Raw genomic sequence first — 26,439 nt, forward strand, 5'->3', positions numbered from 1 at the left:
ATCTTAAAAGAATGAAATTTCTTCTTGGGTCTTTGAAAACACTTAGGGAAATTTTACCAGTAAAGACATATTGGTGTCTTAGGCCACCATTCCTTTTTTTCTAAATACTGGTGATGTGGAAATCACCATAACTGAAATAAACACGTAATAGCACCAAGAGGAATGCATACCAACCTGAAAGACAAATGAAAGAGCTCCAAATAAAAAGAGAAATATACATTATGTGCACAGTTTCTATCCACATTCAGGTACAATTCTTTGACAACATAGCACAGGAATCTCTGCTCCATGTATTTTTTAATTCCATTTATACACCTTTACATAGGTTCTTTGGGCCACATATAGTCAGCAATTGGATGAGGTTTCATTCCTCAGTTCTTCCAACTGGTTATTTACATATTTTCATAGAAATGAGACAAAGTATCAAATCTATTTACTACTTTGCATTTTTTTGCCTAGGTAAAAATAATATACAACATTTACTCATTGAAAGTAAAACAACTCTCCATTTTACAGACAGGGCTCCTTTTGCTTTTTTAGGGTATCCTTTTTTTTCCTTCGTAATTTTGGAATGCATAAAATCACATTAAGAAGTCATGGCAGTTTTGTTTTCATCCTGCATCTATGGTTAACTAACTGGTGGTTAAATTTGGAAACTTGTATGAAAACTTCATGAGACACAGCATGTCATGAGCCTCTCCTCACCATCAAATCACACAAGACATGGCTACACCTCAGTGCATCTGATTGTATTTTTTTCCACACTACCACACATCTTTATCATCAAACCTCTAAATACATGCTAATGTACAGTCTAGTGTAGATCTATATGTGGGAAACCCTGACTATGGAAGGTAACAAATTACAGTATGAAGAGTAGCAAGTTATCACAGAGCACAATAAAAGACAATGTCCCTTTCTAGATTAAGGACTGAGGAGGATTCCTAAGATTTCTAGGGTGAAATTAGACATAAGCAAGGTCGATATTACACCTGTGAAAAGTGTATTGATCTGGAGAAAGAAATTGGCCTGATTAGTGGAGACAGCAAAGGCAGAAGCAAATGAAGGAACCAACTCCACGAGTGGCAAGGCGCTCAGTGGGTGATGCGCTGTTTGGGCAGGACAGGGGCAGGAAGGGCGGCAGGGCAGCCATGGGCAGCACAGTGGGCAGAGGCACCAAACAGTGGACAGCAGGGCAGTGGGTAGGGATGATTACATGGGCTACAGGTGCACGAGCACGGGCAAGAGGCAAGGGCCAAGGGCAGGGGCAGCGTTGTGACAGCAAAGGCTGGGCAAAAACGGCCAGCGAGGGGTGAGTGAGAGAAGGCAAGGCCCAGGGCTGGGGTGACGCTCTCCACGATTTCTTATATACTGCACAGCCCCTCCATGGTCCAGCTGTCCAAGGAAATCCTTGGGTTGTCTGGAGAAGCTCCCCTAACAGCAGGAAGGAGTTCTCTCCACCCTTAGGGAGAGTGGCCTGGACAAGTCCTGCCAGTGACAAAGGTTTTAAAGGCTCTCTGCAGCCCAGGAGGCTCCTTGGGGAAGTGCTCCTGGAGACAGAGCTCCTCTCCAGCCCTCGGTGTGGTAGGCTGCCGAGAGACAGAGCCCCTGTTCACCCTCCTCCCGCCGCACCAGCCACGGGTGCTTGCTGTGCACTTGGACACGTGCTGTCGCTGTCACGGCATGTGCACATTTTCTAGTACTTTTCCATTTAAACAACAGATTTTTGAACAACAGTTCAGAATAAAATCCAATGTTGAGACATTTTCACTCTAACATTAATGAGTCCCTTGCAAGTAAGAAAGAGAAGAAATAAAATCTGAAACAAAGGAAGGCATCTCATGAAACAAAAAAGAGAAGTAGCACCAGTAAATATAAAAATATACTGAAGCAACAGATGTTTTGGAAAGCTGTGTGTACTCCTTATGTTCTAAAACTGATTAACGCATGAAATTAAAAAATAATGGGAGTGTCAAAACCTCACCAGATAATTATATAACTTCTTTCATGCCTGTCACTTTATCACATAATGTTCATTACTATTACATATTATTCATTATTTGTGAAACAATATTAAACTGGCTGAGGTATAACATCTTATATTTAATATACCTCAATTATGGGATACTCTCTTTAATTATCTTTAATGTAATTCCAGAGCAGGTAGTCAGAAGGTAAAGAAAAAAGTATTTTACATGAACGTATATATACCATCTATACATTCACACACACACATATATATAGCATCTACACATAGGTTTAGTTATATTTCTCTATACAAACAGCAATTTTGGTTCTAAGAATAAAAAGACAATTGTTTGAATTACTGAACTGTGATGTCAGTCTTTGAATACTTAAGTAGGCAGGTGTTTTCTGTTGTTTTTTTTTCTACACACCACTGACATGAAATTGTTATTCCCATCTCAGGCAGAAAAAAGGAGCAGAAGTAGTAGTACATTAGTAAAAAACAGTTTTCTGTTTTTTAGTAGTACATTAAAGTAAAAAACTAGTAGTTTTCTAGTAGTACATTAAAGTAAAAAACAGTTTGCTTATAAGGATGCCTTTTTAAGCCACCCAAATGCATTGTGAATGATCACTAGTAGAGAAGATTTATTGAAACACAACTTTAGCCTACTGATAGACCATGATATCTAAAGAAAAACAATTCTTGTAAAACAAGTCAGTAAAATAGTATTTGCTGTCCGTATGAATTCCCTGTATTAAAATATCTTTAATACCTCTATTCATATTTCTGGAATTTCTGTTTCAAAGTTCTTATGAAGAGTGACTTTTGTACAACCTGACTTTAAATATATAAACCAGCATAACTGAAAGCTGTTTTTGCAGACTGGGAAAAAGGCACATCTCCCATGTCCCATTTGGGACAAGGATGCAATCTCCTCCTTGGGTAATTCCTTTCAGAAAGAGGCATGTCTGCACACACAAAGACTAAGAGGGAGGGAGTGCTGTGATGCTCTGCTGTGCCCTTGCCAGCCAAGGCAATTTTTATTTCAGTGCTTACATACAGATGTTGGTGTCCAAGTACCCACACTGTGGTTACTGCCCTTAAAAAGCAGAAAATAGCTAATAGATCTTCAGCCACTCCCAGCTCTTTCAAAATTTGTAGCAGCAGAGAGAATTCATGTAAGTCATGAAAATTGTGACATATCTGGAGAAAGTTCTATATGCAATTGCTGGAATATCATTCACTCTGACTGTATTTGCTTCGAACATCTGAAACCAAAAGCTTATTTCCTATGCACTTGCTTTTTGCATGAAACCCCAAATGCTGTAGAATTACTTTCAGCGTCAATTTCTTGTTTATCACATTTTCCACCCTCTATGTTTTTAGTATCTGGTAAGTCTCTCTGGGATCTAGCTACATCTCTGATAAAGAGCTGTTTGACAACTCATTCTTGATACAAGATTTCTCACTCATTTTAACTATATACAACAGATATATACAGAAAGCACTTATACCTATTTATTTATAAGTATAGGTGTTGCAGTATCATATTCAAACACATAGAGAGTAAATGCACATATGTGCTCACACAGATACAGTAAAACAATGGGATTTCCATGGGGAAATGCAAAAGGTATTGTTAAAATATCTGTCATCCATGTAAGAGAAACAAACATGAGCTGGGCATTAAATTTGCATACAGCCCCAAGCACAGAGGTTCCTGCATGTGTAGTGTTCTCCTGCTCTTGAAGATGGGCATATCTGGCAGGGAGAGTTTGTCAAGATTAGCTCAGGAAAAACACCTGCAAGGAGCTAATTTGAAGACATACTGAGAATTTGCATCAGTATGTGAAAATAAACACAGCTATGCACACTGAAAGTTACCACAAACACTATGCCACACATCAGGGAATAATCTAATTAACACACAGCCATACATCACACTGTGAAAAATTGTAGCCACTTAGGATTGATTTAGGTCTTGCATTGCTTAGATTTGGAAAAGAAAGGGCTTTATAAATGTTCGGACTGAGAAGAAAGAAAAAAATTATATTAAATTAAAGTAGTTGTGATATAAACAGGCCCAGATGCACTTGATGGCTTAGTGAATAACGAGGCAGCATAAATATGTCAATGCTTCTTTATGAAAAATACTCAAAAGGTACAGTTCCTTTCTTGATTTTGAAACTGCTTTTGACAAAGTCTATACTAATAGCCTCTGCTTCAAGTTACAATCAAGATTTTTTTTTTTTACCTAATAGGTTAACTTGTGTAAATAAAGTGGTTCCTTTGCCAACAAAGCTGCCTGCTGAGGTATAAGTTATTGTGATTTAAAATTCTGGTAGGAAGCAGATTGGCATTACTGCATGTGATTCGTATTTTAAAAAAATTATATAATCTATGTGTGAAAACAACTTGACCTGAAACCATCTAGCATGTCTTTCCTTTCCTCTTCTTCTCTTTTCACCAAAATTAATCCTCTTTTTCTATCTTTTGTGTTTTAAGAGAAAGCATGATGCCATTTCATAATTTGTTCTTTCTTAACACACACAGACACTCAAACACAAGGAAATTAACTCATCATATCAAAAGTAGGACAAGAAAGCATATCTCCAGATGTTCACAGCTACATGTCTTATGAGTCTGTACTACTTTTAAATAGTAATTGAAATAACTCCAGAGATCTCACACATTTCTGGCCTGCTAACATGAGTTTAGTTATTTCATTGACAGCTCACAGATACTACTGAAGTGTACTAAAACAGATATGATTGGACAAAAAGCAGCTGAAGATTTCTCACACACCCACAAAAGGTTTTAGCCAGACTGCAAACCAAGAATATTGAGAAGGGGTCACAGAACTCATCCAAAGAAAACTGAGGTAGTATCTGTGGCACTTTCGGAACATGCTCAGCTGGTGTTGGCCTCTGCACCTTCAAAAAAGAATGGCTACAGAGGCATGGCCACAGTTTGAGCCAGTTTGAGCCAGTCTGCAGGTGCCTCTCTTTCAATGTTCAGCAGCATTGCACTCAGCCTGAGCCTACTGTCTTGTCAACAATAGTCAAGGTGCCTGGCACTCACTTCAGGCTTGAGACCCCAGCAAATGTGAGCATATTCTGTGCATTTTTGGTAAAGGCAGAGGTGAACAAGACTGCTTACTGAATAAGAATCTAAAAAAAATCTAAATCTATTGAAAAGAAAAATCTCATTACTGACAATGCTCCTGAAATAAAAAGTGCATCCTTCAACATACATGTGTCCTGGGGACGTCTCATAAGGATAAGGTATCCCAGACCCCCCAGGCCCCAAGATTGTTACTGAATGTTTAAGACTCACAAGGAGCGACCTTGTGTGTGGAGGCAGTGGGGGAAGCGGGCATCCCTCTTCCCGCCACAGTTCAGGAGGATGCGCACACTGCCTGAAAAGTTACCTGCTCTGCCCGAGACTTCCCCGGGTGTGGGTCTGTCCTTCCGTCCTGCCTTGCTCCCTTCCGCTGGGGGACTGGGGTGTGCTGCAGAGGCTGTGTGCTTGGCCAGGGATATTGCAGCGCTGCAGCTCAGCTCTACGATCGCATCTGCCTGCCTTCCCCAGCTGCTGCTGCTGTCGGCGGTGGTGCTGAGGTCAAACGCTGCCTGTGAGTGAGCAAAAGGTGCCATTTTCCTTCCTCCCCCCACATTGGGCTGAGCCACCATCGCCCCGGGAATCACCACGCGCTGCAGGGAAATCTGCATTAACCGGTTAGAAACTCCTGGCTCTGTTTTGCTACTCATTCCGCTCTGTTATATACACATATAGTCTAGTAAAGAACTGTCACTCTTGTTTTCTACGTTTTTGCTGGAAACCTCCATAATTTCTGAAGTTACAATAAATCAGAGGGAAGGGTCTTCTTTCCATTTCAGGAAGGTTCCTTGGGAGACATTTGTCTTTTAAACCAAGAAATTAATTGGCACCTAATGTGTGGTTCGAGAGAAAAGGATGAAAAGAGGTTAACAGTTCTTGGGTAACCCATTTGTGTACTGGTTACAGCAACCTCATTAGGAATCCCCATGGTCCACCTTACCCCAGCTCAGCTGACAGTTGATCACGTTCATGTTTCTTTCCATTTGCAGATCGCTATCTAAACATGGGCCCCAAAACTAATGCCATTGTGACTGTCAACAAGTTTGTAGAATGGGTCCGTTTGGTGAGTAATTCAGTGCTTGTAAACCTCTTTTGGACTGTGTGCATGTGGCTATCTAACTACCACAGACTAAGATGCTGGCATTGGGGGTTCATGGTACCTGTTTTAGGGGAGGAACGCAGGGGGGTGTTTTCTCCCAATTTTTCACCCACCTTTTCGGGCCAGCCACAAGAGCTTTCTAAGGGTTTAAATTCCTTGCAGATGCTAAAGATACCATATTCTTGATGATATTTTCGCTAAGTTTATTCAACATGGTCCATTTAGTTGCCTTGGGTAGCTACCCCAAAATCTACCCCCAGAGGGAAGGGATGCTGCCCAGATACCTGTGGCAGAGGCAAGAGACACTCCCCAAGAGCACCACCCGCAGTCAGAGGGAAAGGTGGGTAACACAGCAGTGCAACTGCTGTCATGGCCATTCTGGCTCCACACAAACCAGAAGGGCAGCCACAGCCAGGAGCCATCACCCCACTGAGCATGCCAAGAGGGTAAAGCCTCTGTGGCAAGGAGAGCAGTGGAATAAGTGTAAGTATGGAGAGGTCTGGCAGGTTGCTTATGTCACACTGCCGCGAGAGTTGTTGGGGCTCAGCCAAGACTTGGCTGGGGGTTAGGGCTCCCTTCTTTCCTGCCATTTGGGCATCAAGCAGAGTGGTCACTACAGGAGTTTTGTGTATGCAGCTCCATGACCTTGCTACACTGCAATTCAGCACTCCGATAGAATCTGCCTGCTTTCTCTGCTTCTCCCTGCTGCTACTTGGTAGTGCCAAAACCAGTTGCTGCCTGCATGAGTTTCAGGGGAATCACTCTTCCCTCCCTCTTGTCAAAGGCTGCCATCACCCCTGAGGAGTTTCCATGCTTGCCCCGGAGTGCCTGTGCCAGGCAGGAGTGAGTCACCGCAGCATCTCTGCAGCACCTCTGCCTTGCCTGAGCCACCAACACGGCCTGCCAGCCGCGGTCACAACTGCACCAGCATGGAAAAACAGCACTCAACACATGGGAGGCCTCCGTGACTGTGTTCTTGTTTGTTCTCTTCTTTTTTTTTTTTTTCCTAATAACGAGCTGTTATTCTTTTCTTATATTTTTGCCTGGAAGCCCCGCGATTTTCAAAGTTAGAGTAATTTGGGAGGAGAGGTCTTCATTCCAGGAAGGCTCCTGCCTTCCTTGGGAGACTTTTGTCTTTTAAACCAAGACAAAGTGGTATAAGAAAAGCCTTTCACATAAGAACTTGTAGTAACCTGTAAGATCTGTGATGTTTCCAAGCCCATCTGTGTGCTGTTTTTCAAATAGGTGAATATTTTACAGTAGGGGCTCTTGGTTAATAGCCTTCTCAACAGAGATGGGTTAAAGAAACCTTTTGTTTATGAATGCAAAATTAATTGGATAGGATCCAGCTATTTATATCTATACATTAATAGCTATTTCTCTCTCTCTCTCTCTGTATATATATATACACACAATAGAAAGCAAAAACCAGAGCAGTGTTTACATCCCACTCTAAAACCACAACACCAAAATTAACTATTTCAGGTGACAAAGAACTGGCTGTAAGCCTTTTCAGTTGTCTTCTCTTGAATCTTTAACTCACAGCTCTACTTCAGGCAACAGCACCCCAACTGCAGGAAATGGAAACCCCTTTCTCAGTGGTGACAATAAACATAAATGACAAAAAGGCATGTGGTGGTGGAAACCCAGCCACGCCTTTCCAATGACAGGAATCCAGAAAGCAGTGACTTCAATATCCTGTTAGAACCCACCTAAATGAATGAAAGCCTCATTGCTGAAACATGTAATTCTTTCTCCCAAACTGTCAATCTGTCCCAGCAAACTAGCCTCAGCAACAACATACCTAAAATTTGATTCAAAGTGTAAGCAAGTGGAGAATCAAACACAGGCAAATCCTGAGGTAAAAACAGCCTTATGAGAACAGAATTCAGCTGTGGGTTTTTCACATCGTGGAAAAAAGTAGTACCAGTAATCCTCTAAAACAGTATGTCAATAATGTTTATCCATGTCAGAACTCAAAAAGAAAAATACATTAAAAGACGGACTACGACTACGATACCTCATGAAAGCTCATGATTGCATTCCCATTTTTTCCTTCAAAAATTTGATGTTGTGTCTTGACAGTGACAAATTGCATGTTATTTGCTCAGTGGACTTTCCTGATAATAAAAGATATTCTTCCCCAAAAGAAGGTATATTTCAGGTAAACACATTCACATGTATTGAGTCTGTCCTTTACTAAAAAAGAGTTTGAATGTCGTCACGGAACACAAAATTTTTAAATACATTACCAGGTAAACTTTAAATTACTTCAAACATTGAAAATGCCTATTTTTCTTAAGATACTATTCCTAAGATATTGATATCTGTGAAATGTAAGTTTTGCATTGCCATACCACATGCTCAATGACAGCTACATAGTATTTATCTTCTGAATAATTCTTAAAGGCCAATCAGTTCACCTAAAAAAAGCAGGAAGACAGAATAGAAAAGAGCAAAATTGATCTATTGGCATTTTAGTGTAAGTTTATAATAAGGTAATTGTTTATACCCTTGAGAGTTTCAAAATTTAGGGGAATCTGTTGTAGAGGAATATATATGTATTTTTCTGTAATCTTTCCATCACAGAACCCAACAGATTTCTATCTATTGTTATCTAACTACGAAAAAGTTAAAAAAATAAAACTTGCAGCTCATCCTCCAGACAAACAGCTGAACAGTTTTCTATCATGCTTAGGTAGGAAATAAATGCAGCCTTATTCTTCCACACAGTGAGAACTGAAAAAGAGAAAGTAATTTACAGGAAAAAAACCCAAACCTACCAGTCATGCTGGTGCACACCTTTAACTTTTCCTTGCTACACAAATATATAGCTGCATATGATCTGCATGTAAAATACCTGATGTAGAAATATGTAATGGTATGAGGATGCAATAGCAAAGTAAAAAAATACACTATTACTAAACCAAGATTTTTTCAAATTTGTATTAGATAGAGTTGCCTCCTTTCCTTGTGTTAATTTTTTTCCTTCTCCTGTCTATGCAGTATATGCTCTGTTTTGACAATAGTCATGATGTGGTCCTGCTTTCCTTGGGTGCCCCAAGCTGGGAAATGACTCCCTTCTCCCTTGCCTTATGAGTTACAATAAGAGCATTTGCTATGGACAGCAAGTGCCTTTTTAACTTGGCCACTGACATGACAAATTGAATCAGGGCCTTCAGAAACAAGTCGGCTTACCTTGTTAACCATGCAGCATTTGCTCAGGAAAAACAACTGATAAAATATACTTTCCTCTCTGTTTTGGTTTTTTTTTTTTTTTTTTTTTTAATGCTTGCTTGAATTCCTGTAGCAATTTGAAAGATGAAAAGGTTTGCATTTTACAAAACAAAACAAAAACCCAACCCAGACAAAGAGTGGCTCAGTGCATGTGGGAATTCAATCCGTGCTTCTCTCATCCACAACAAAAATGCCTTCTATTCTAGTGAGAAAGGGAAAGGCTGGAAACTCCCATGCTGATAGTCCTGATGTTTTTCTGCTGCTACAGTGTGTCAAAGGTTAGTTCCCTCCCACCTGCATCACACTTTGCTTCTTCTAATACACAACCAAGCATTCAGACAATATGATTAAAAATCATCTTGCTCATGGGAGTCTCTCTCAGACATTCTGTGTTCCCTTCTCAAATATCCCAGTCCAGCACACAGATAAAATCATTAACTTGTACTAATAAGAGCTTTGTATGATTTTTTCTTTTTAAACCCTATTTACTGACTCTCACTAAAATTAAGCACAATCTTAGAATCAAATAAATGTCAGCAGTTTTATTCAGCACACTTGTGATCATGGGTAAGGGTGATAGATAACCAGACTTTCTTTGTTATGACCTCTTAGGAGAAAAATAATAAACCTAGAGACATCCTGCATTATGTGACCTAAGAGCAACTCCAAAGGAAAACAAACTGTCATTTTAAGAGATGATATGCTACCAGTGGGTTCTAGAAATGGAAGCAGTGATATTATGAAGCATATACTTGAGGGGAAAAAAAAGAGAAATGTTAAACTCCTAAGATTTTTTTTTGCAGAACAGCTTCAGATTTAAAAATAATGCCTATGTTACATTTTTTTTGATATTGAAGTTGAAGAAGCAAGTAATAGAAGCATTGGTAATGAGTCACCCCCCAAACACTGACAGCAAAGTTGGTATTCTTGTGGGGTAGCCTGATCTTGCATTGCAGTGGTTTTGGTGAATCCCTGACCATCAAGGCAGCACCTTTAAGGTTAGCTGCTGACTGTTTTAAGTCATGGATCAAGTCCAAAGGATGAACAGAGTTTGGTTAAATTCATAGAGTTTACCTTACTCAGCAGATAAAAGAGACCACTAGTGTAATGTAATTTACAGAACAAAAAAAGAAAATGTGAAATATAAATGCAGAATTATGCTCATTTATTAATACCTGATGGACAGTACATTAAAACAAATAATTATGAGAGAACATTGTACCTCTGAGGTACCTCATGAGAGTGATCTGCTGTATTAAGATCACATATTGTCATCAAAGTCTGGAAATTATGCAAATAGTACTAGCTACATTTAGAGGTCTGCACAAGTAAAGACTTTCCCACCTAAATAGTAATTGTCTCTCAGGAAAGGCAATGATTTTTGTGTGATGCAAAGGTGCTACCTACAGGCTTGAGCAGAGAATGACATGCAGGGAAGCTCAGGAAAAAGGATCCCATTTTATGAAGAAATAGAACAGAATTAGCATTACCACTAAACTAAATACCTTTTAATTTCAGACTAAAGAACACATTTTACCAAAGTTTTAAAAATTCATAATACCAAAGATTTTCAGTTAACCCAATTTAATTCTAAATTTTAAAATGGTGTCTGTATTTTCCTGGGTTTCTTTATTTAAATCTGTTACCATACCACAAAAAAAAAGATGCTTTCTTTTTTAATCATCAAACATTAAATAAGCTGTATGGTCTTCTGATACACTTATTTCAGGCATATTTTTTATTGATGAATAAACTTGGCCACAACTATCAAAAGATCACATCTGAAGATCAAAATTAATGTTTGGTCTTACAAATACAGTTAAGTGCCAGACAGGAAGTATTTGTATCCTATTAAATGTACATCTATCCTATACCTCTTGTATAAACAATATTTCATTCAATACAGCACAACTGTACTGAGAATCACTTGCCTAAAAACAGCAGCATGTCCAGTATTTTTGAGATTATGAAAAAATGCTTGGGAAAGTGCTTTAATCTAAGAGCATGCTTTCTCTTCCTCTGCATATTTTACACATTTGTACCCAACCAGATCAGATATGGCAAATATTTATAAATATATGGAGATTTACTGGTTGGGGATATTCCTACTGATTTGAATTAACTCAATTATGAATGTAAAAGCAAAGACTCTGTTAACTTTTAGGAACAAAGGTATCTCCACCACCCTATACATGCCACTGCACTACACATTCGACATGTAATGATAACAGCAGTAGCAGCAGTGTTCTCTTGCATTTACCTTCAGCTAAGACTAAGGCAAGCAATGCAATTGAAAACTAATATATTCTGCCTTTCAAAAAAATTCTGGCATCCTTTTTCCTTTTCCATTTTTGAGGGGGGAACAGTTTCAAAAGTAGTACAAAAATAGAAAATAAAAAGATAAATATTATTAAATGCATTTTGTATTATATAATAGAGTAATAATTGAGAATATTTTTTTCTCTCAAATGTACAATTCAGCAGTTCTGTATTTAAAGGCTGTATTTTTCATATCTATAGTAACAAAAAGACAGTACCCATTCCCAAGTACAATTACATAAATTTTAGAATCCCTACCTTGCTATGAAAGCATGAATTTTAAAATGAGATTTTGTTTTCTGTCCATTTGTCCAATTTCTGAATTCGTTTTAGAGAACAAATGTCCACATAATTTTTTTATTTGTATCAAATAATTGTGACATTCAGAGTCAATTATCTGATGACCTGAAAAAGTGCCTTAGTTTACTGTCTCAGATGAGCAGATAATCTAGATTAAAGCACTTTTCTGAAATAAGTAGGATACATTAGTAGCTAATTCCAGCTTGTCTAAATACACTATTCCAAAGACATTGACAACAACATAAACTTAAAAATATATAAAAAATAACCTCAAGAAGAACCAATGGTACGAATGTATGCTATAGAACGACAAAAAGAGTGTTCAGCAACAATACATATCATTTGCTTTATTCTTAAACTACTAAATTTCTCTTAAGGATAAGATCCTATTCATTACTGTTCATACTGATTTTATATTCAAATTATTATGCAAAATATCCAATTATTCATGATTTTCAGATGAAATTTCAAGAATGGTGTGATCAAAACTCATCAGCTATTCCTATACATATTTTTAGAAATTGAGTAAAAAGAAAGTTTACATTACTGCAACTCCACATATAAATTATTCTACATACAATATAATTACATCACAGTTAAATAAGTTCAATTCTATTTTATTTATGACGATAATACTGAATAATTTTTAACAGAAATATCATTATAATTAAACTTTTCAGAGTACATTTAAGTGACTGTTGAAGAGAGAACCACACAAGTGGCAGCATGTTCATGACAACTTTATTGGGAAATTAAAATTTAACTAATTTTAAAATCCTTAATGCCTCCTATATAGTTGTCTGTAAATTAGTTCAAGTTGCCTTTGCTTCATGTTGAATTTATTCATATATTATTGTATTGTCCCAGTTTTCAATCAGAAAGTCTGTGAGCAGTTACTGGTAATGTTCATGGGTAGCTGGAGAAATAGCAGTAAAGAGAAAAGTTCCTACTACATTTCTCATTATGGTAACTAAATTTTCAAAGGTGTGCCCATATCCTTCTATTAATAACTCTCCTGTGACGAACTAATGCATCAAAATGTAATGCCATTTCGGTGCTATTATTTTAGATGCAAAGACATTTTTTCTCCCTTGTTATATTTCTTAACCTGTAGCCAATATTGAATTCTTCCAAAGAGTGGTGATAGCAGATGTCTATAAACACTCCTAGTTTCATGAAAAAAGGAAAACAATGGCTTGTGGATTACTGCAAAAATATTTCTGATAGGGGAAAATTCAAAATTATTCAGTTACATGCAAATATTCTTAATTTTGCTGCATGTATATGCAATACGAACATTTCCAACTTTTAAAACCCAACCATGATTAGATAAATCATAACTGACTTTACTAAACATTTATACTTGCTGTAGTTCTAAAAATAATTCTTTCTTTGAATTGTTGTAACAGAATTTACATGAAGTTCCTTCCAGGAAAAGGGCTATTATTTTTTTCTTTGGAACTTTTCCCTGAAATGTTCACAGAGTTCTTCAGAAAACTGATCTAAACTGAAAAAGTAAAATAAAATTATTTTCTTTATGAATGCTTCATGACCTTTGACATCATTCACTATTTAGAGGCCCATAAAAGAATAGATAACATATATGACTCACACATTACCAATTATGAAAAATTATCTGGGGTAGAATGCTACAGTAATGCAAAAAGATGGATTACTTGTCATAAACCAACAAAGCTTTTGTTTGCAAATCCAGTATCTCACTTCTTTCTTTTGTGTTGGGAAACTAAAAATTATTTTTAAACTGCATTAATTTAAAAAAATGCAGTCCATCATACAAGTCAACACTGAAAGCGACCCAGAAAGAATCTGTTATTTTTTAACCAATATATATTTTATATTTTACTATCGGTTCTAAAAATCAAAATTCAGCAGAAATAAGATACATCACAGAGCAAGCAGATAGTCCTGTACTTCGGAGGTGTTGGGGTTGCTGGTTCTACCAGCCACATCTTAAAGTGGTCTCAGAGAAGTGGTGCATTTGTCATTGTCAGGTAGGCAACAGAATTTAATTAGTCAATAATCACATTTTAGAGCACAGGCATCCCCTATTTTAAAACACTCCTCCTGCATTAGAAATTCTTCAGAGTTTTGGATTTACTTTCTTCTCTGCATCTTGAGGGAGACAGACTTTTCAATTTTTAATAGAAACAATGTGAGAAAGAATTAATGTCTGCAGAAAATAAAATAAATACAAGCTTCAGATTACCACAGTGCAGTGCCATCAGTGTTGAGGAGTCATCTATGAAAAACTCTGTTTGGTGATGCAGCTGAGCATTCATTACACTCTGACTGGTAAATGACAGGACTGCTCAAATCAGAGATAAACCAAGATGAACTTTATTTTCATCCAGAAACCAAAATCCCCCTTCTCAGCCTTTTGCCTTCCCTGCAAACAGTGAACCCATTGCTTGTGGCACAATGCTGAGAGAAAAATTCCAGCAGGAATGCTTCTGGTGCTTATGAAAGTAAGTGCTGTATCTCTCAGCTCCAGTTTAAGTGCTGATTTTTTTTTCACATACAACTTTTGCTCTGCCTATGCCAGAATCCACACTAATCTTTGTCTTACTAACTTTGGCCGAATCAAGAGGGGACACCTAAATCATAACACCACCAGTTACAGCTCTTAACTGTCTTGCACTGTGAGAAACAGTGGAATGATTTAATTAAAATAATTTAATTCAAATCAGACATATTAGACATTATAAGTAAAGGAGCAGAAGGGTGAGTGCAGTGATCCAGAGACAATGAAGCATACTAACCAGAGTTTCCCAGGTTCAGATCCCAGGTCAGATACATACTCCCTGCTCCCAGCTTCAGCCGAGAGTGTGCCCGGAGGTGGCTGCCGCTGCTTTGGGGAGAATGGAGGAGCAGGCTTGTGTGTCAGGGTGGGGAGGAAGGGGGGATTAGCTGCATTGTCACTCACTAATGACAGCTGCCAGATGATTAGAAAGCACATTAAGTTCTTAACTTTAACTTTGCTAATCAGCAAGATCAAACTCCTAACACCAAAAAGGGTTTTTTTCATATTTAAAAAAAAGAGGAAAAGAGAGAGTTAGCATATTTGCTGCCTAATCTGGATGTAAGGCAGTGCACAAGCATGCAGTTGTAAAAATGAACTTTGATGGAATAAATACTTGACTGATTTAGATTGGCCTCAACAGCATCATTTGCAATGGCTATGCATACAGGACTAAGGTTTTAAGCAGAATTATTTCTTCCTATGAAATTCTGACATTCAAGAATCAATCAACAAAAGGGAAACTGTATTTAAGCATTTTGACATCATATTCTTCAAGAAGGTGGCACTGGAGAACAGCACAGCTACGCTACATTTACTGTAAGAAAGCAAAACTAAACCAAACCAAAAACTTGCAGAAAAAGAGCTGAGTAGCCTTTACCATGACTGTTCTCTGAGTGGGCTGTTGATCAAGGCAAAAGTACATTAACTTCTGGGAAATGTGCAATTTTACTATATTGTCCATATAGACAGAAATCTTACTTTAACACTATGTTTGAAGCAGGTTCAAAATAGATGGTTAATGGTAAAGCTGTAATGAATGTATTTTCTTGAGGTTTGGTTGCGGTTTTTTTGTTTTTTGGTTGTTTTGGTTTTTTTTTTTTTTGTTTTTGTTTTTTGGTTGGTTGTTGCTGTCGTTGGGGTTTTTTGTTATGGTTTTTTGTGTTTTGTTTGTTTTGTGGAGTTTGGGGTTCTGCTGTTTGTTTTTTGTTTTGATTTGGTTTGGTTTTTTGGTTGTTGTTTATTGTGTGTGGTTTGGTTTCTTTTTTCTCCCTTTCTTTTTTTTTACTTAACCTATGGCTTTGATACAGCTGCTCTTGGATATACAATGGTTATCCAACCATTTTATGGCTTTAACAAACCCTTACTCTCTGCCTCTCATTCTATACAATGTAGCCTCTATTTGCACCCAAGTGCTACTAAATTACAGATAAAGTTACAACAAATTTGTTTTCTCAAAAAAGCAGTGAGGCCTAACATCCCCTGAGTAATAACAGCCTTGCTTTTAATTCAGAAGTAGAGCTGGAATAATTTTCCCTCAGAAAAGGCAACAATAGAGCTGTTCTTTCTGGACTGAATGGGGCATGTCTCAGTTTGCAGGTGTGCAGGTGCTGCAGTGGAGAGACAGAGAGTGCCTGACCTGGGTGGGCAGCCCAGCCTCTGGCAGGTAACTCCAGACCACCATCTATTGGATGGGGCTTACAGAGCTCTCAACTCTGAAGCAAAGAAATATGCTCCAGTGAATCAGTAATCTATAGAGATGTATCTTGTTCATACTGATAAAATCAAAGTATCTAATAAAAATCTGAAGCACTCCTGGAGCAAAGCAGAAATGTTAAAACTCCATAAAACACAGCCAAAGCGATTCTTGAATGTGAAAATACTACATATAAAGACCTACCAACACACTGCAGTTATTTTCCAAATGTTCCAGCTAATAGACTGTGATGAAGAAATAACTTTTTTTTTAATGTGTTTCACTGGAGTTGTGTTAAAGAAGCTTAATATTCAGGATTAAAATCCCTATTCTGGCTGATGTGAAGCTGCAGTGCTATGAAGAGAGTGATATAATACAGAAACAAAGCTCAACCAAAGCGTTAGTTACCTCTACTGTAAAATAAATCACCCCCATACATTTCCATGTTTACTTGCTGCAATATTATGATACTATTTCCAAGAGATGAAAATCAAGCACATTTAAGGAACAAGTATTAAGTGCTGTTAATGTGGTCTTATGCTAGTAGTCATTGTCTTGGGAAAAGTATATTGTGTTTTACACACTAATGCTATGACGTGTTTATTAACTCAGAATCCTTCTGCTAACAGTGCTTTAAGCAAGTAATAATTAATATGATGGCAAATATTAAAAAACCTACTTTTAAATTTAACTCATGTTAAAGGAATACATTATCTGCAGGTATCATTTCTTCTTCAAGATAAAAGTGCAACAAGAATACTATACATGAATCAAAAATTACTCAGTCCTTCTTTTTAAAGGAAAACATGCTTTAATAAACATTATTGGTATCCCTTACAGTATTGATTACCCATTTTCAAAGGAACTGGTTGGTTTTAATTTTAAAAAACACACTTTTCCTGGAAAATGAAGGATTTGTCATTGGAAAATAAAGATTCAAATGCATGCACCTGTGCCTTCTGGTCTGAGATAAAGAAGAGATTTTTTCTCTGCCTTGTAAATGAGCACCAGGAAGAAACAGAGAAAGAAAAGCCTAACAGACACAAGCATGTAAGAACTGAGGAGAAATGTAAGGAAATACCAGAAGTTCCAATTACATAATATCATTTTTAACAGATAACTCTGCAGTGCTAATAACAGCTGTGAGAGTAGTGGTCAATCCCAAATAAATTATACTAAATAATGGTTTTTTTGGGGTTTTTTTTGAGAATCTATGTTCCCCATAGAGTACTTGTACACCTGGAAAGCAGTTACTTTCTTGTAACTTCAGAGCAACAGTAATAGCATAGATGTTAACAATGAAAATGTACAAACTCACAGATCTGCCATACAGTTGTAAGTCTATTCAACATCAGCAGCTGCCATTTGGCTTACAGCTATTAATTTTTTTTCTCTTCAGTAACAATTGGAGTCACAACATTAGTTATTTCTACTGGTAAGTGTTAATACTTATCCTGGAATAAATACAGTCTGCCACTGAACCCAAAATAAGTAATATTTTTTAAATGATGTCATCTTGTTTATTGCAAAGTATTAAACAGATTGCATGTATAAACATATTTTTTTTCTTTCTAAGAGTAAAAAAGGTGAACAAAAAAACCAAACAAAAAATCCCCTGCTTTCATCAAACAAATGGTTATGACATTTACAGGCTTTTTACTTCAAGGTCAACTGAAATTCCTCTTTCCTGCAGTAGTTAAATCACTTAAGCATGATACTTGGTAAAAATTTAACATTCTGTCACACTGTTAAATGTTCCACATATTTAAAAATTATCTAGATGACACTGTTTCTTGCATTGATGCTTAACTAAAATGATCTTTAAGGCAGTTTTTGCTCCTCTTTATATTGCCGTGACCAGTACAAGAAGTTACTGTGCAAGATAGGCCATTGCAAACATGCAGGCTTTACCAGAGATGTGGCAAAAGCTCCAAGAGTATTTTCTTCATAAAACTGCAACCACAAATTTGGCCTTTAATTGAGAAATTTAAGAAAACATTCTTTCTGGACAGTAATCTGCATGATTCACCCTTGTCACCAAGATCTTTAGGTGCTACCTTGGGAGGGATAGGAGAAAAGCACATAGAAAAGTAGTTCAGGAAAGCACTATTTTTTTGGAAAATGTTTTCTTAATTTTTCAGGGATGGAAAACAACCTGAGTGGCAAATTCATTAGCCTTGACTTAAACTATACAATAAAAATTATGCTAATAAACTTCTGTATAATTCATACATAATTTAGAAGAAAAGTAAAAATATCCACCCTTTGTAAACTTAATAAGTGTTTTTCTGCAACGGCGCCCTTCAGAGATTTGTCCCCTTGACATCAAAACAATCTGCTCAATGCACAGACTCGTTATCCCAAGTAAGGGACAACTTCTAGTGCTATGGCTTTTTCACACTCTGTCACAAGGAAATTTTCCTATCTCTGACAAAATACAATTGTAAAAGACCACTGCTTTCACAGGACTTCCCTACGTATCTCAGTGGAGTTCCACTGGAAACAAAGCTTCTTGCATTGCAAGTCCCCCTCACATGTGGAGTATCATCATGACCACAAACAGCATCATGACCCACCAGGGATTTACAAGAATGAAACAAACACTTTCAAACACTTTCCAGGTCCAAACCATACATTTATAGAATGGTAAGCATGCAGCATCTCTCTTTTGCTAAAAACATAGGATAAAGCTAGGTGTGGCAGATGGTTCCTCTTTAGGAAAAGAAAAACTTTACATATAAGTTTTGCAATGGTTACTTAGGGTTGTTTTTTTAAAGGCTTTACTTACATCATCAAGAAAGGCAATTACTGTTAGTCATACAGCATTATGTGTCACTAGTAGACAAAACATATGCTCTGAGGCTTTTTTTATGTTAACAGTCTGGATTTCTCATTCAGCTACCAAAACTGAAATTATAAAATTGTAAATTAAACAATATAGGCAATAGAAATGCATATCTGAAATGTTAGAAAATGTTTTCACTCCAGTAAAATCTAGCACATTGAAAAGAACCGGTTTTTTTTCCTTAATTCTTATGTCATCACCTACCAGTTACATACTTACTAAAGAAACAACTCTACAGGGATAAGTACACTGAAGATTCCTTAAGTAGCAATAGGAAGAAACTGGTATTTTAATTTCTGAATTTAATTTCTGTCCTTTCTAAGCCTTTTGCACACTGTATTTTCAAAAGATTTGAAAAAATTGCTTCTCTGTCTGATTTACCTTACTTGAGCTTTTCTTACCAAAATACAACATATCTGCTTTTGTTACTACATTTCAACTTTTGCCAAATCATGACATTACATTATTTTAACTACTGAATGGCCCAAAGAAATCAGTGTGTCCTACAGTTCTCTCACTTCAAAACAAACCTTACAATACCCATTCCTACTAAAATAAAAAGGAAGTAAAACACTCTGTAAGTGACTTTATAATGTGTTGGTTCTCATAATACTTATCATTAAAAGATGATGAAAAAATATCTTATAACTCAATCATGTGCAGTATCTAAGTCATGGAAGTTTAAATGGCCAAGATCTTCTGAGATAACTGTAAAATAGCATCTCAGGGAACCTGAGGATGATAGGGCACACAACTACCTTAGAACACCCAAGCTACTAAGTAATTATCCAAATTCAGAGTCAATGATGTCTGAATTCCTTCAAGTGCTAATATTTTCATTCAGTACTGTTTTTTGCACTGCAGAGGAGAGTACAAGTAAGAATTGGTGATGCAATGCAAGCCCTCCCTTTGGGCCCAATGGTCCACTCTGCAACTCTGCCCAGTTACACCAGGCAGTGGGGGATCAGAAACATACTGCAGAGTAAGACTGCAACTCACACTAATTGGCTGCCCAGATTTCTAGTCACATCACTGTACTAACAGGAAATCCAAGCTTGCTTTTAGAACTTTTTAGGTAATCCCAAAAACAGGAGAATGAATAATAGTTTTTGTCAACTTCCACAATTTTTCATCAACCAAATTTTCATCCACCAGACTTTTTGATGTATCAAGTTACAATAGCATCCAAAAAGGTTTAGTAGTTAAATACTTTCAGAATACTGTCAGCTTTCAAAGGAGAATATACGAGGAAAATGGTATAATATTGAAGGAAAAGTCTAAGACATGGGATACCAATGTTTTATGCTGCTGTGTATTCCTGTTTGATAAAACACAAAATAAGGAAAGTAACTCCCCATACAGCATAGGTGTTTTCGAGATTTAATGCCTTAAGATTATGAAGAAATTCAGAACAGCATCTAGTTAGGTACTAAAATATATATGCAGGTAAAATAAACACCTATGGGAGCAATTAAAGTGCTTAAAGGTAGAGCTAGTGACATTTTAGACACCCTTGGGTGGGCACCCCAGTCACCTGGATGGTGATGGCAGAAATGACAGAGAACCTAAGACAGACACATACTCTTCTGGGACAGTAGCTGGACAGCACACAGGATGCTCTACATTACTGAAAATGGCACAGGTCTGTGCTTGGACAATAAATCTCACTGTTAAACTGGTTCAGCAAGTATGCAGTCACTCTGTGAAGAAAATAAAATGAAAGTGACTTTTTACAAACAAAATAAAATACTTAAAGAGGCTTTACATTACAAATATTCCCGAGTCTTTCTTTGTATCAGATTTGCAAACACACAATTTGCAAAACAAAAGATGTGGACTGATGACAGCAGGTTTTCCACACCAGTATCATTACTCATTTGTTATAGTTAAGAGCTGTATTTTTAATCATAGCTGGTGCTGGTATGTTCTTTCAATATTAATAGCTAATGGATCTCTTTGGTCCTATATACCAGTTTTTTCCGCTATTTTTTTCTTTCCTATTCCACCTCCTAAAGCCTGGCACAAAGTATAGCTAAGTGTTGTAAAAAGCTTAAATTCCATTGTAATTTTGAAGGGGTCCAACATTAGTTCTGCTGATATATAGAAAAATAGGAGGAGGGGAAACAGAACTTAAACCACTTTTCTTTTTCTCTCCTTTACTTTGGAAAACAACCCCACCAAACCCCACAGCAGTCTGGTCCACTTATTTTTCTAAGCTGTTGGATACAAATGACAAAAAGCTGAAAGACTCTTACACATGTGTGTAACATGCATCAGAAATTAATCTTGTTCCTGGCCTTGCCATTGTCATGACACGTTACCTCCGCAAATCTTTTGAGAACAGGCAGTTTTGACAGCAACAACAATTTTTGGAAAGGCTTTTTTGGGGAGATAAGAAAAGCTTCTCCAACTACCTAACCAGCACTTATTCAAATTTCAAATTCTAGACAAGAGATGGCAAGGAAAATTTGATGATACATTTCACCCAGGTTTAGCAAAAAAAAACCTATTTGAAGGTTGTAACCTCAGTAATAGTATCCACGATGGGAACATCTACAAGTTTTTTAATATGTGTGAAATTCTCATTCTCTTACAATTACAGTGTCAAAAAATAAGGAAAATATGTAATAATTACGACAAATGCATTCCAGCCCTTGATGGTATCATACCAAGTCTCTCTGGAAACATAACCTTTGTCTTTCTTCTTTGAGTGACATTGCTTCCAAAATACACAGTAGTGATTGTTTCCCTTTTTACTGAGGAAAAGCTCAGTAAATTGATGAAATTTCTTTCTGTCTCATATCCTTCTAGGAACCAGTTCTTTTAAATCCTGTTTCCTTTTCAATTAATTAATGTGACACCACCAGAACTAAAAAGCATATGTGCAAGAGAACTAACACTTAATCAAAAGCTAGGGACACCATTATGTCATTTTCATACATTAATTCTGTAACGTTAGAAGACAAAGTGAAGGTGAGTTAGACCTGACAAATGACGTGGATGCAGGGAGAGTCATTTTATCAATATTTGAGAGGCTGAAAAAGAAAGAAAAGTATCTTCTCTGTGTGTGCATGTACACATATAGAATGAATGAAAGGAATAAGAACAGAAATAGGAGAATGTGTTCATAAGAAGCTTTAATTTGAGGCTAACATGTATGTTCATCATGTGAGGACACACTGCTTCCAAGTGAGAAACAAAGTAAGTTTATTTTATGAGTAAAATAATGAGCTCATTGCTCAAGTAGGCAATTAAGGACCTTACCGAAGCCATTTTGGGATACTAAACACTTTGAAGATTATATATTCCCTCATAGTCCACATTGAGTGTACTTCTAAGTAAAATACATGGTTCTCTTTAATTACTCAGTTATGAAAAAGGGATATTTTTGATAATGCATATCTTAAACTTTTCATTAAACTACCAAATTTAAATTTTAACTTTTTGTGCACTCTGACATTTTTGTCTGGCATTTTCATTAATTTTGCAACATACATAGCTGAAATGTTAACTGATCAATACTTTGTCTCTCTTCTGTAGCACTAGAGCAAAGCTCCCTAAGGACCACGGAGCACTACAGAAATTAAATGTGTATCAAATGTTAATGTTAAACACAGCAGTACTTACTGTATAATGACTGAAAATGGTTAAAAGAATTTCAAATGGATAGATGGTAGCACAAATTATTTACAATCCCATTTCAAGATTAAAGTTTGTCCTATCAAATAATTCACTGACTCACCTGAAGTGTGTCCTTTTACTGATAGCCCCATTGTCCAATTATTTTTCTGCTCATTACAGTATTGCTAGAGAATTAGAGAATTGCTAGTATCATTAGAGAATTGCTAGTATCGGAAAAAAAAATACACACCTTTTTCCCCTCATGTTGCACCCACTGACATCTATAAGAACAGAAATGTCTGGTTAAGAAGCTGATGGAAATAAGGCCAAACTTAGCAGACGTTTCAGTGCCCACAGTGGATTAATCTGAAGAAAAAACATCCACTTTTGCATACTTTACTAAAGTTCTTCCTCCTGAAACATACCATATTAATTACCAAATAGTAATAAAAAAAATTAAATGCTAAATACTGCAAAGGTCTGTTTTAAACAGAGAAAAAGATGTGATTTTATAGCAAATGCTCTCTACATATTCTGGTTTTTCCCACTGTATTTAGGTCTTAAGAAGCATAAATATAAGGACATAACACATTCTTTATCAGCATAGACTTGTGACATAATAAAGCTGTTCTGGAACTCAAATATTAAATTAATGTTGTTGCTATGCACTTCCTTTATTTGACAGGAAATAAACAGAAAAAATCAGGAGGGAATACAGAATTTTCTAATTGCTTTAAGATAAAGTCATATGCTAGCAAGATCAACCTATGGTTCATGAGCTATTTATAAGTATCTTTAAGTATCTGAAAAATAACAAATTACCACAGCATAAAAATAAGAAATGGAGTGAAAACTCTCAGTTATTCAGAAAAAATCCCCAGTGAAAGTGATGAGTTTATGAAGTTTAACAGAAACAGGTAAAATAATGTTTAGTTAAGGAAATACATAATCTAGAACATTGAAAACATAACTTGGAGTTTCTGTATGTCTATGAACAGCACAGGCAACACTGGTCGTTGACCTGATGCCTTTGAACAGATTTTGGAAAGAATCATCCTAAATCTTCAGTACGACATTTCTGTACCTAAAATGTCCCAAATAATGTAAAAGTTTGAGACAGATAAGCTCAGGAATGTAAATAATCAGCAAGCCCTTTCAAGCCTTGGCGACTAACAGTGTGACTTTCCAAGGAGAATGACTTTAAAAAGAACTGCAGTGAAGAGTGCAGAAGGCATATGAAGCAGGTAACTGACTTATTATAGTTAACATATTAATCAAAGTTTTCTGTAGGTTTCCAAGAGAAGTTCTCCTTTCCTAATCAATCTTAGAAATTACATTTTTGGAAACTGAGCTATTCTGCCAGAATTTCTTCACCTATGGTCCCCCATAACCCCATCAGAAAGAAAAAGTCACAAGGTAAAAAAGTATCCATGATTGTAATGCCAAGAACATGGGGCATTGGGAGATACACAAAATCAACCCTTACATATGCAACCTAGGTGAAATGACTGTAACTCTGTATCAGGATTCACCCATCACAGTATATTTTCAAATCCAATAGGATAGAAGAAGTGGTTAGTTTAAAGCTTAACTTCTATGTTGTTTCTTTTTCTGGCTAAAGAGCTGAATACCCCCAGAACAGCCTGTTTCTCATCTCCTTTCTGGAACTGACATTTCAATGTGAGATTTTCTAGCCTCTAGAAGACAACTTCACAAGGAGATATAATTTGTATAATAGTGAGGAGAAAATGAAACATATACATACATTAATTTTATATACTATTAAATGCAAATATAACCCTAGTGCAAGTATAATTCATCATAACACAAGCAAGTGAATCACTCTCGAGATTTCAACAGCCTATGAAAGTCTAGAAACCATCTAAACCCAAAGCTTATAATCATGATAAAAATTCACATAGATTTGACTTGACTAGCAAAGACTTCTTCTGCCTGACAGAGGAATGATTTGGTCCTTGGAGAGGATAATATCAGGTCAAAAAGCACAGGATGCAGAAGTGGAATACATCTGTACAATCACAGTACTGATATAATAATAAAAATTTACTGCAACACCTATATAAGCAAAAAAAATATTGCAAGAAAACCAAGAAAATCAGGGTTATTTTTTTATATATGTCTCCCTATATAAACAGATATGAAAAATATTAACATATCTATAAAAATATAACCAGGAAAATGTTTCTACTGCAATACACTGTAACTATAATAATAACATATACTGATTATTGGCCTCCCTACTTAAATTCTGTTTTACATACTACTACTACTACTTCTACTTCTTATGACACTGATTTTTTTTCTATGACCAGAAACAATTACATTTTAACAGCAACACCACTACTTCCACAGCCACAGCAGTGTGCCATCGGGAAAAAAACTATTTGCCCAAAGAATAGGATGTCTTTCCATTTTCCTTTCTTCCACTGGCAAGTGTTCCATACCCACATTAAAATCTGACTTAGAGTGATGAATACTTATGAGCTGAAGCAGTAATAGCAACATGAAACATTTGAGTTTTACGTTGAAACCTGCATTTTCCTATGAAGTGTTGATTACTGTTAACTGAAATGATAGATCACCTCTCTACAGCAAACAGTAGCAAGCATATTTTGTCTTTTCACACAGTGCCATCACTACAGACATTGGCAAAAGTACAGCCCCCTGCTTCTTTGAATAGCACATGTATCTCCTGTACTCCCAATGAACATGGCAACCAAGGGTTTAACAAGCAACACAATAAAAATGGAGCCCTGCTAGGAGAAACTTTCTGCAAAACAGCATGATTTAGTGACAGACCCAACTACCCCATTTTACTGCACAGCCAGCTACCAAAGTCTGGTTTGATTTCTTCAAATTTGAGGCACCTGACCTTCAGGCACCCAAGTAAAAAGTACTGTCACCAGATGATATCTATAATTATTCAAAGTTATACCAAAACCCTTCCCTGTTCATAATCATAGTGGAGCAGCTACTAACCTCAGTATCTCTCAGCCAATTAAAAAAACTTTGAAATTCCAGAAAGTATGTCCATGCATACATTTCTATTCTGTAATGAAAAAATAATGGTTTTGTTTGTAGCTCTTATGATTTTAAAAATAAAGAGGTATTTATCTGGGTAACACAATGCAATCTACAATTGTGCTTGGAATTTTTAAAATTTAACAGAAAAATAAGGTTAATAATAATGAAGATAATATTCCTGAAGAAATAGCAATTTTGTTTAAATTGCTAAAAACAAATTCACTTAAAACCATTCACTAAAAATTAGGACCAGAGCTTGCTGCCTAAAAGGTACTCATTTGTTTGCATTTATGGTTTTAAAGTTGGGTTTGTTTTATTTTGGTGGACTTTTTTTTCTAGGAATACCACGTTTGAATAATTAGTAATTAAAATACTTTGAATAAATAATGAGAAATGAATATAATGAGAGTCATTATTCAATATGCAAGGGGACCAAACAAATTTTAATGGACATCATTTGTGAGAAGCTTAAAATATATTATCCATAGCTCACTGACTCTATTTTGATTTGCATCACCTGCTTGCACCTTATAAAATCAATTACATTTTTACTATAAATATACAATTATAAATTTTAAAAATCACTCTATCTTGTTTGCATGACATTTTAAACTTAATTACTTTTTTTAAAAATGGAATAAACGTGACTGAT

The 26,439-nt window shown here is 36.4% G+C and overlaps 1 protein-coding gene across 8 annotated transcripts in view; it reads right to left on the reverse strand.

Annotated features, from left to right (window-relative positions):
* MCTP1 (multiple C2 and transmembrane domain containing 1) overlaps nt 1-26,439 on the reverse strand; it is a 211,994-nt gene that overhangs the window by 71,066 nt on the left and 114,489 nt on the right. Inside the window, exons 16-17 of one of the 8 annotated variants that reach the window (XM_077171989.1) lie at nt 22,864-22,927; nt 20,378-20,821 (exon numbers count right to left, since the gene is read on the reverse strand). The exons of 6 other annotated variants lie outside the window; for them this stretch is intronic. In XM_077171989.1, the coding sequence (XP_077028104.1) occupies nt 20,817-20,821; nt 22,864-22,927 (69 nt within the window). In that variant the 3' untranslated portion in view covers nt 20,378-20,816. Of the gene's footprint in view, nt 1-20,377; nt 20,822-22,863; nt 22,928-22,992; nt 23,024-26,439 lie in introns of those variants that run through there. One more of the 8 variants, XM_077171990.1, reaches the window with a different exon arrangement.

Source organism: Agelaius phoeniceus, chromosome Z, assembly GCF_051311805.1.
Source record: "Agelaius phoeniceus isolate bAgePho1 chromosome Z, bAgePho1.hap1, whole genome shotgun sequence".
Classification (NCBI taxonomy): Eukaryota; Metazoa; Chordata; class Aves; order Passeriformes; family Icteridae; genus Agelaius; species Agelaius phoeniceus.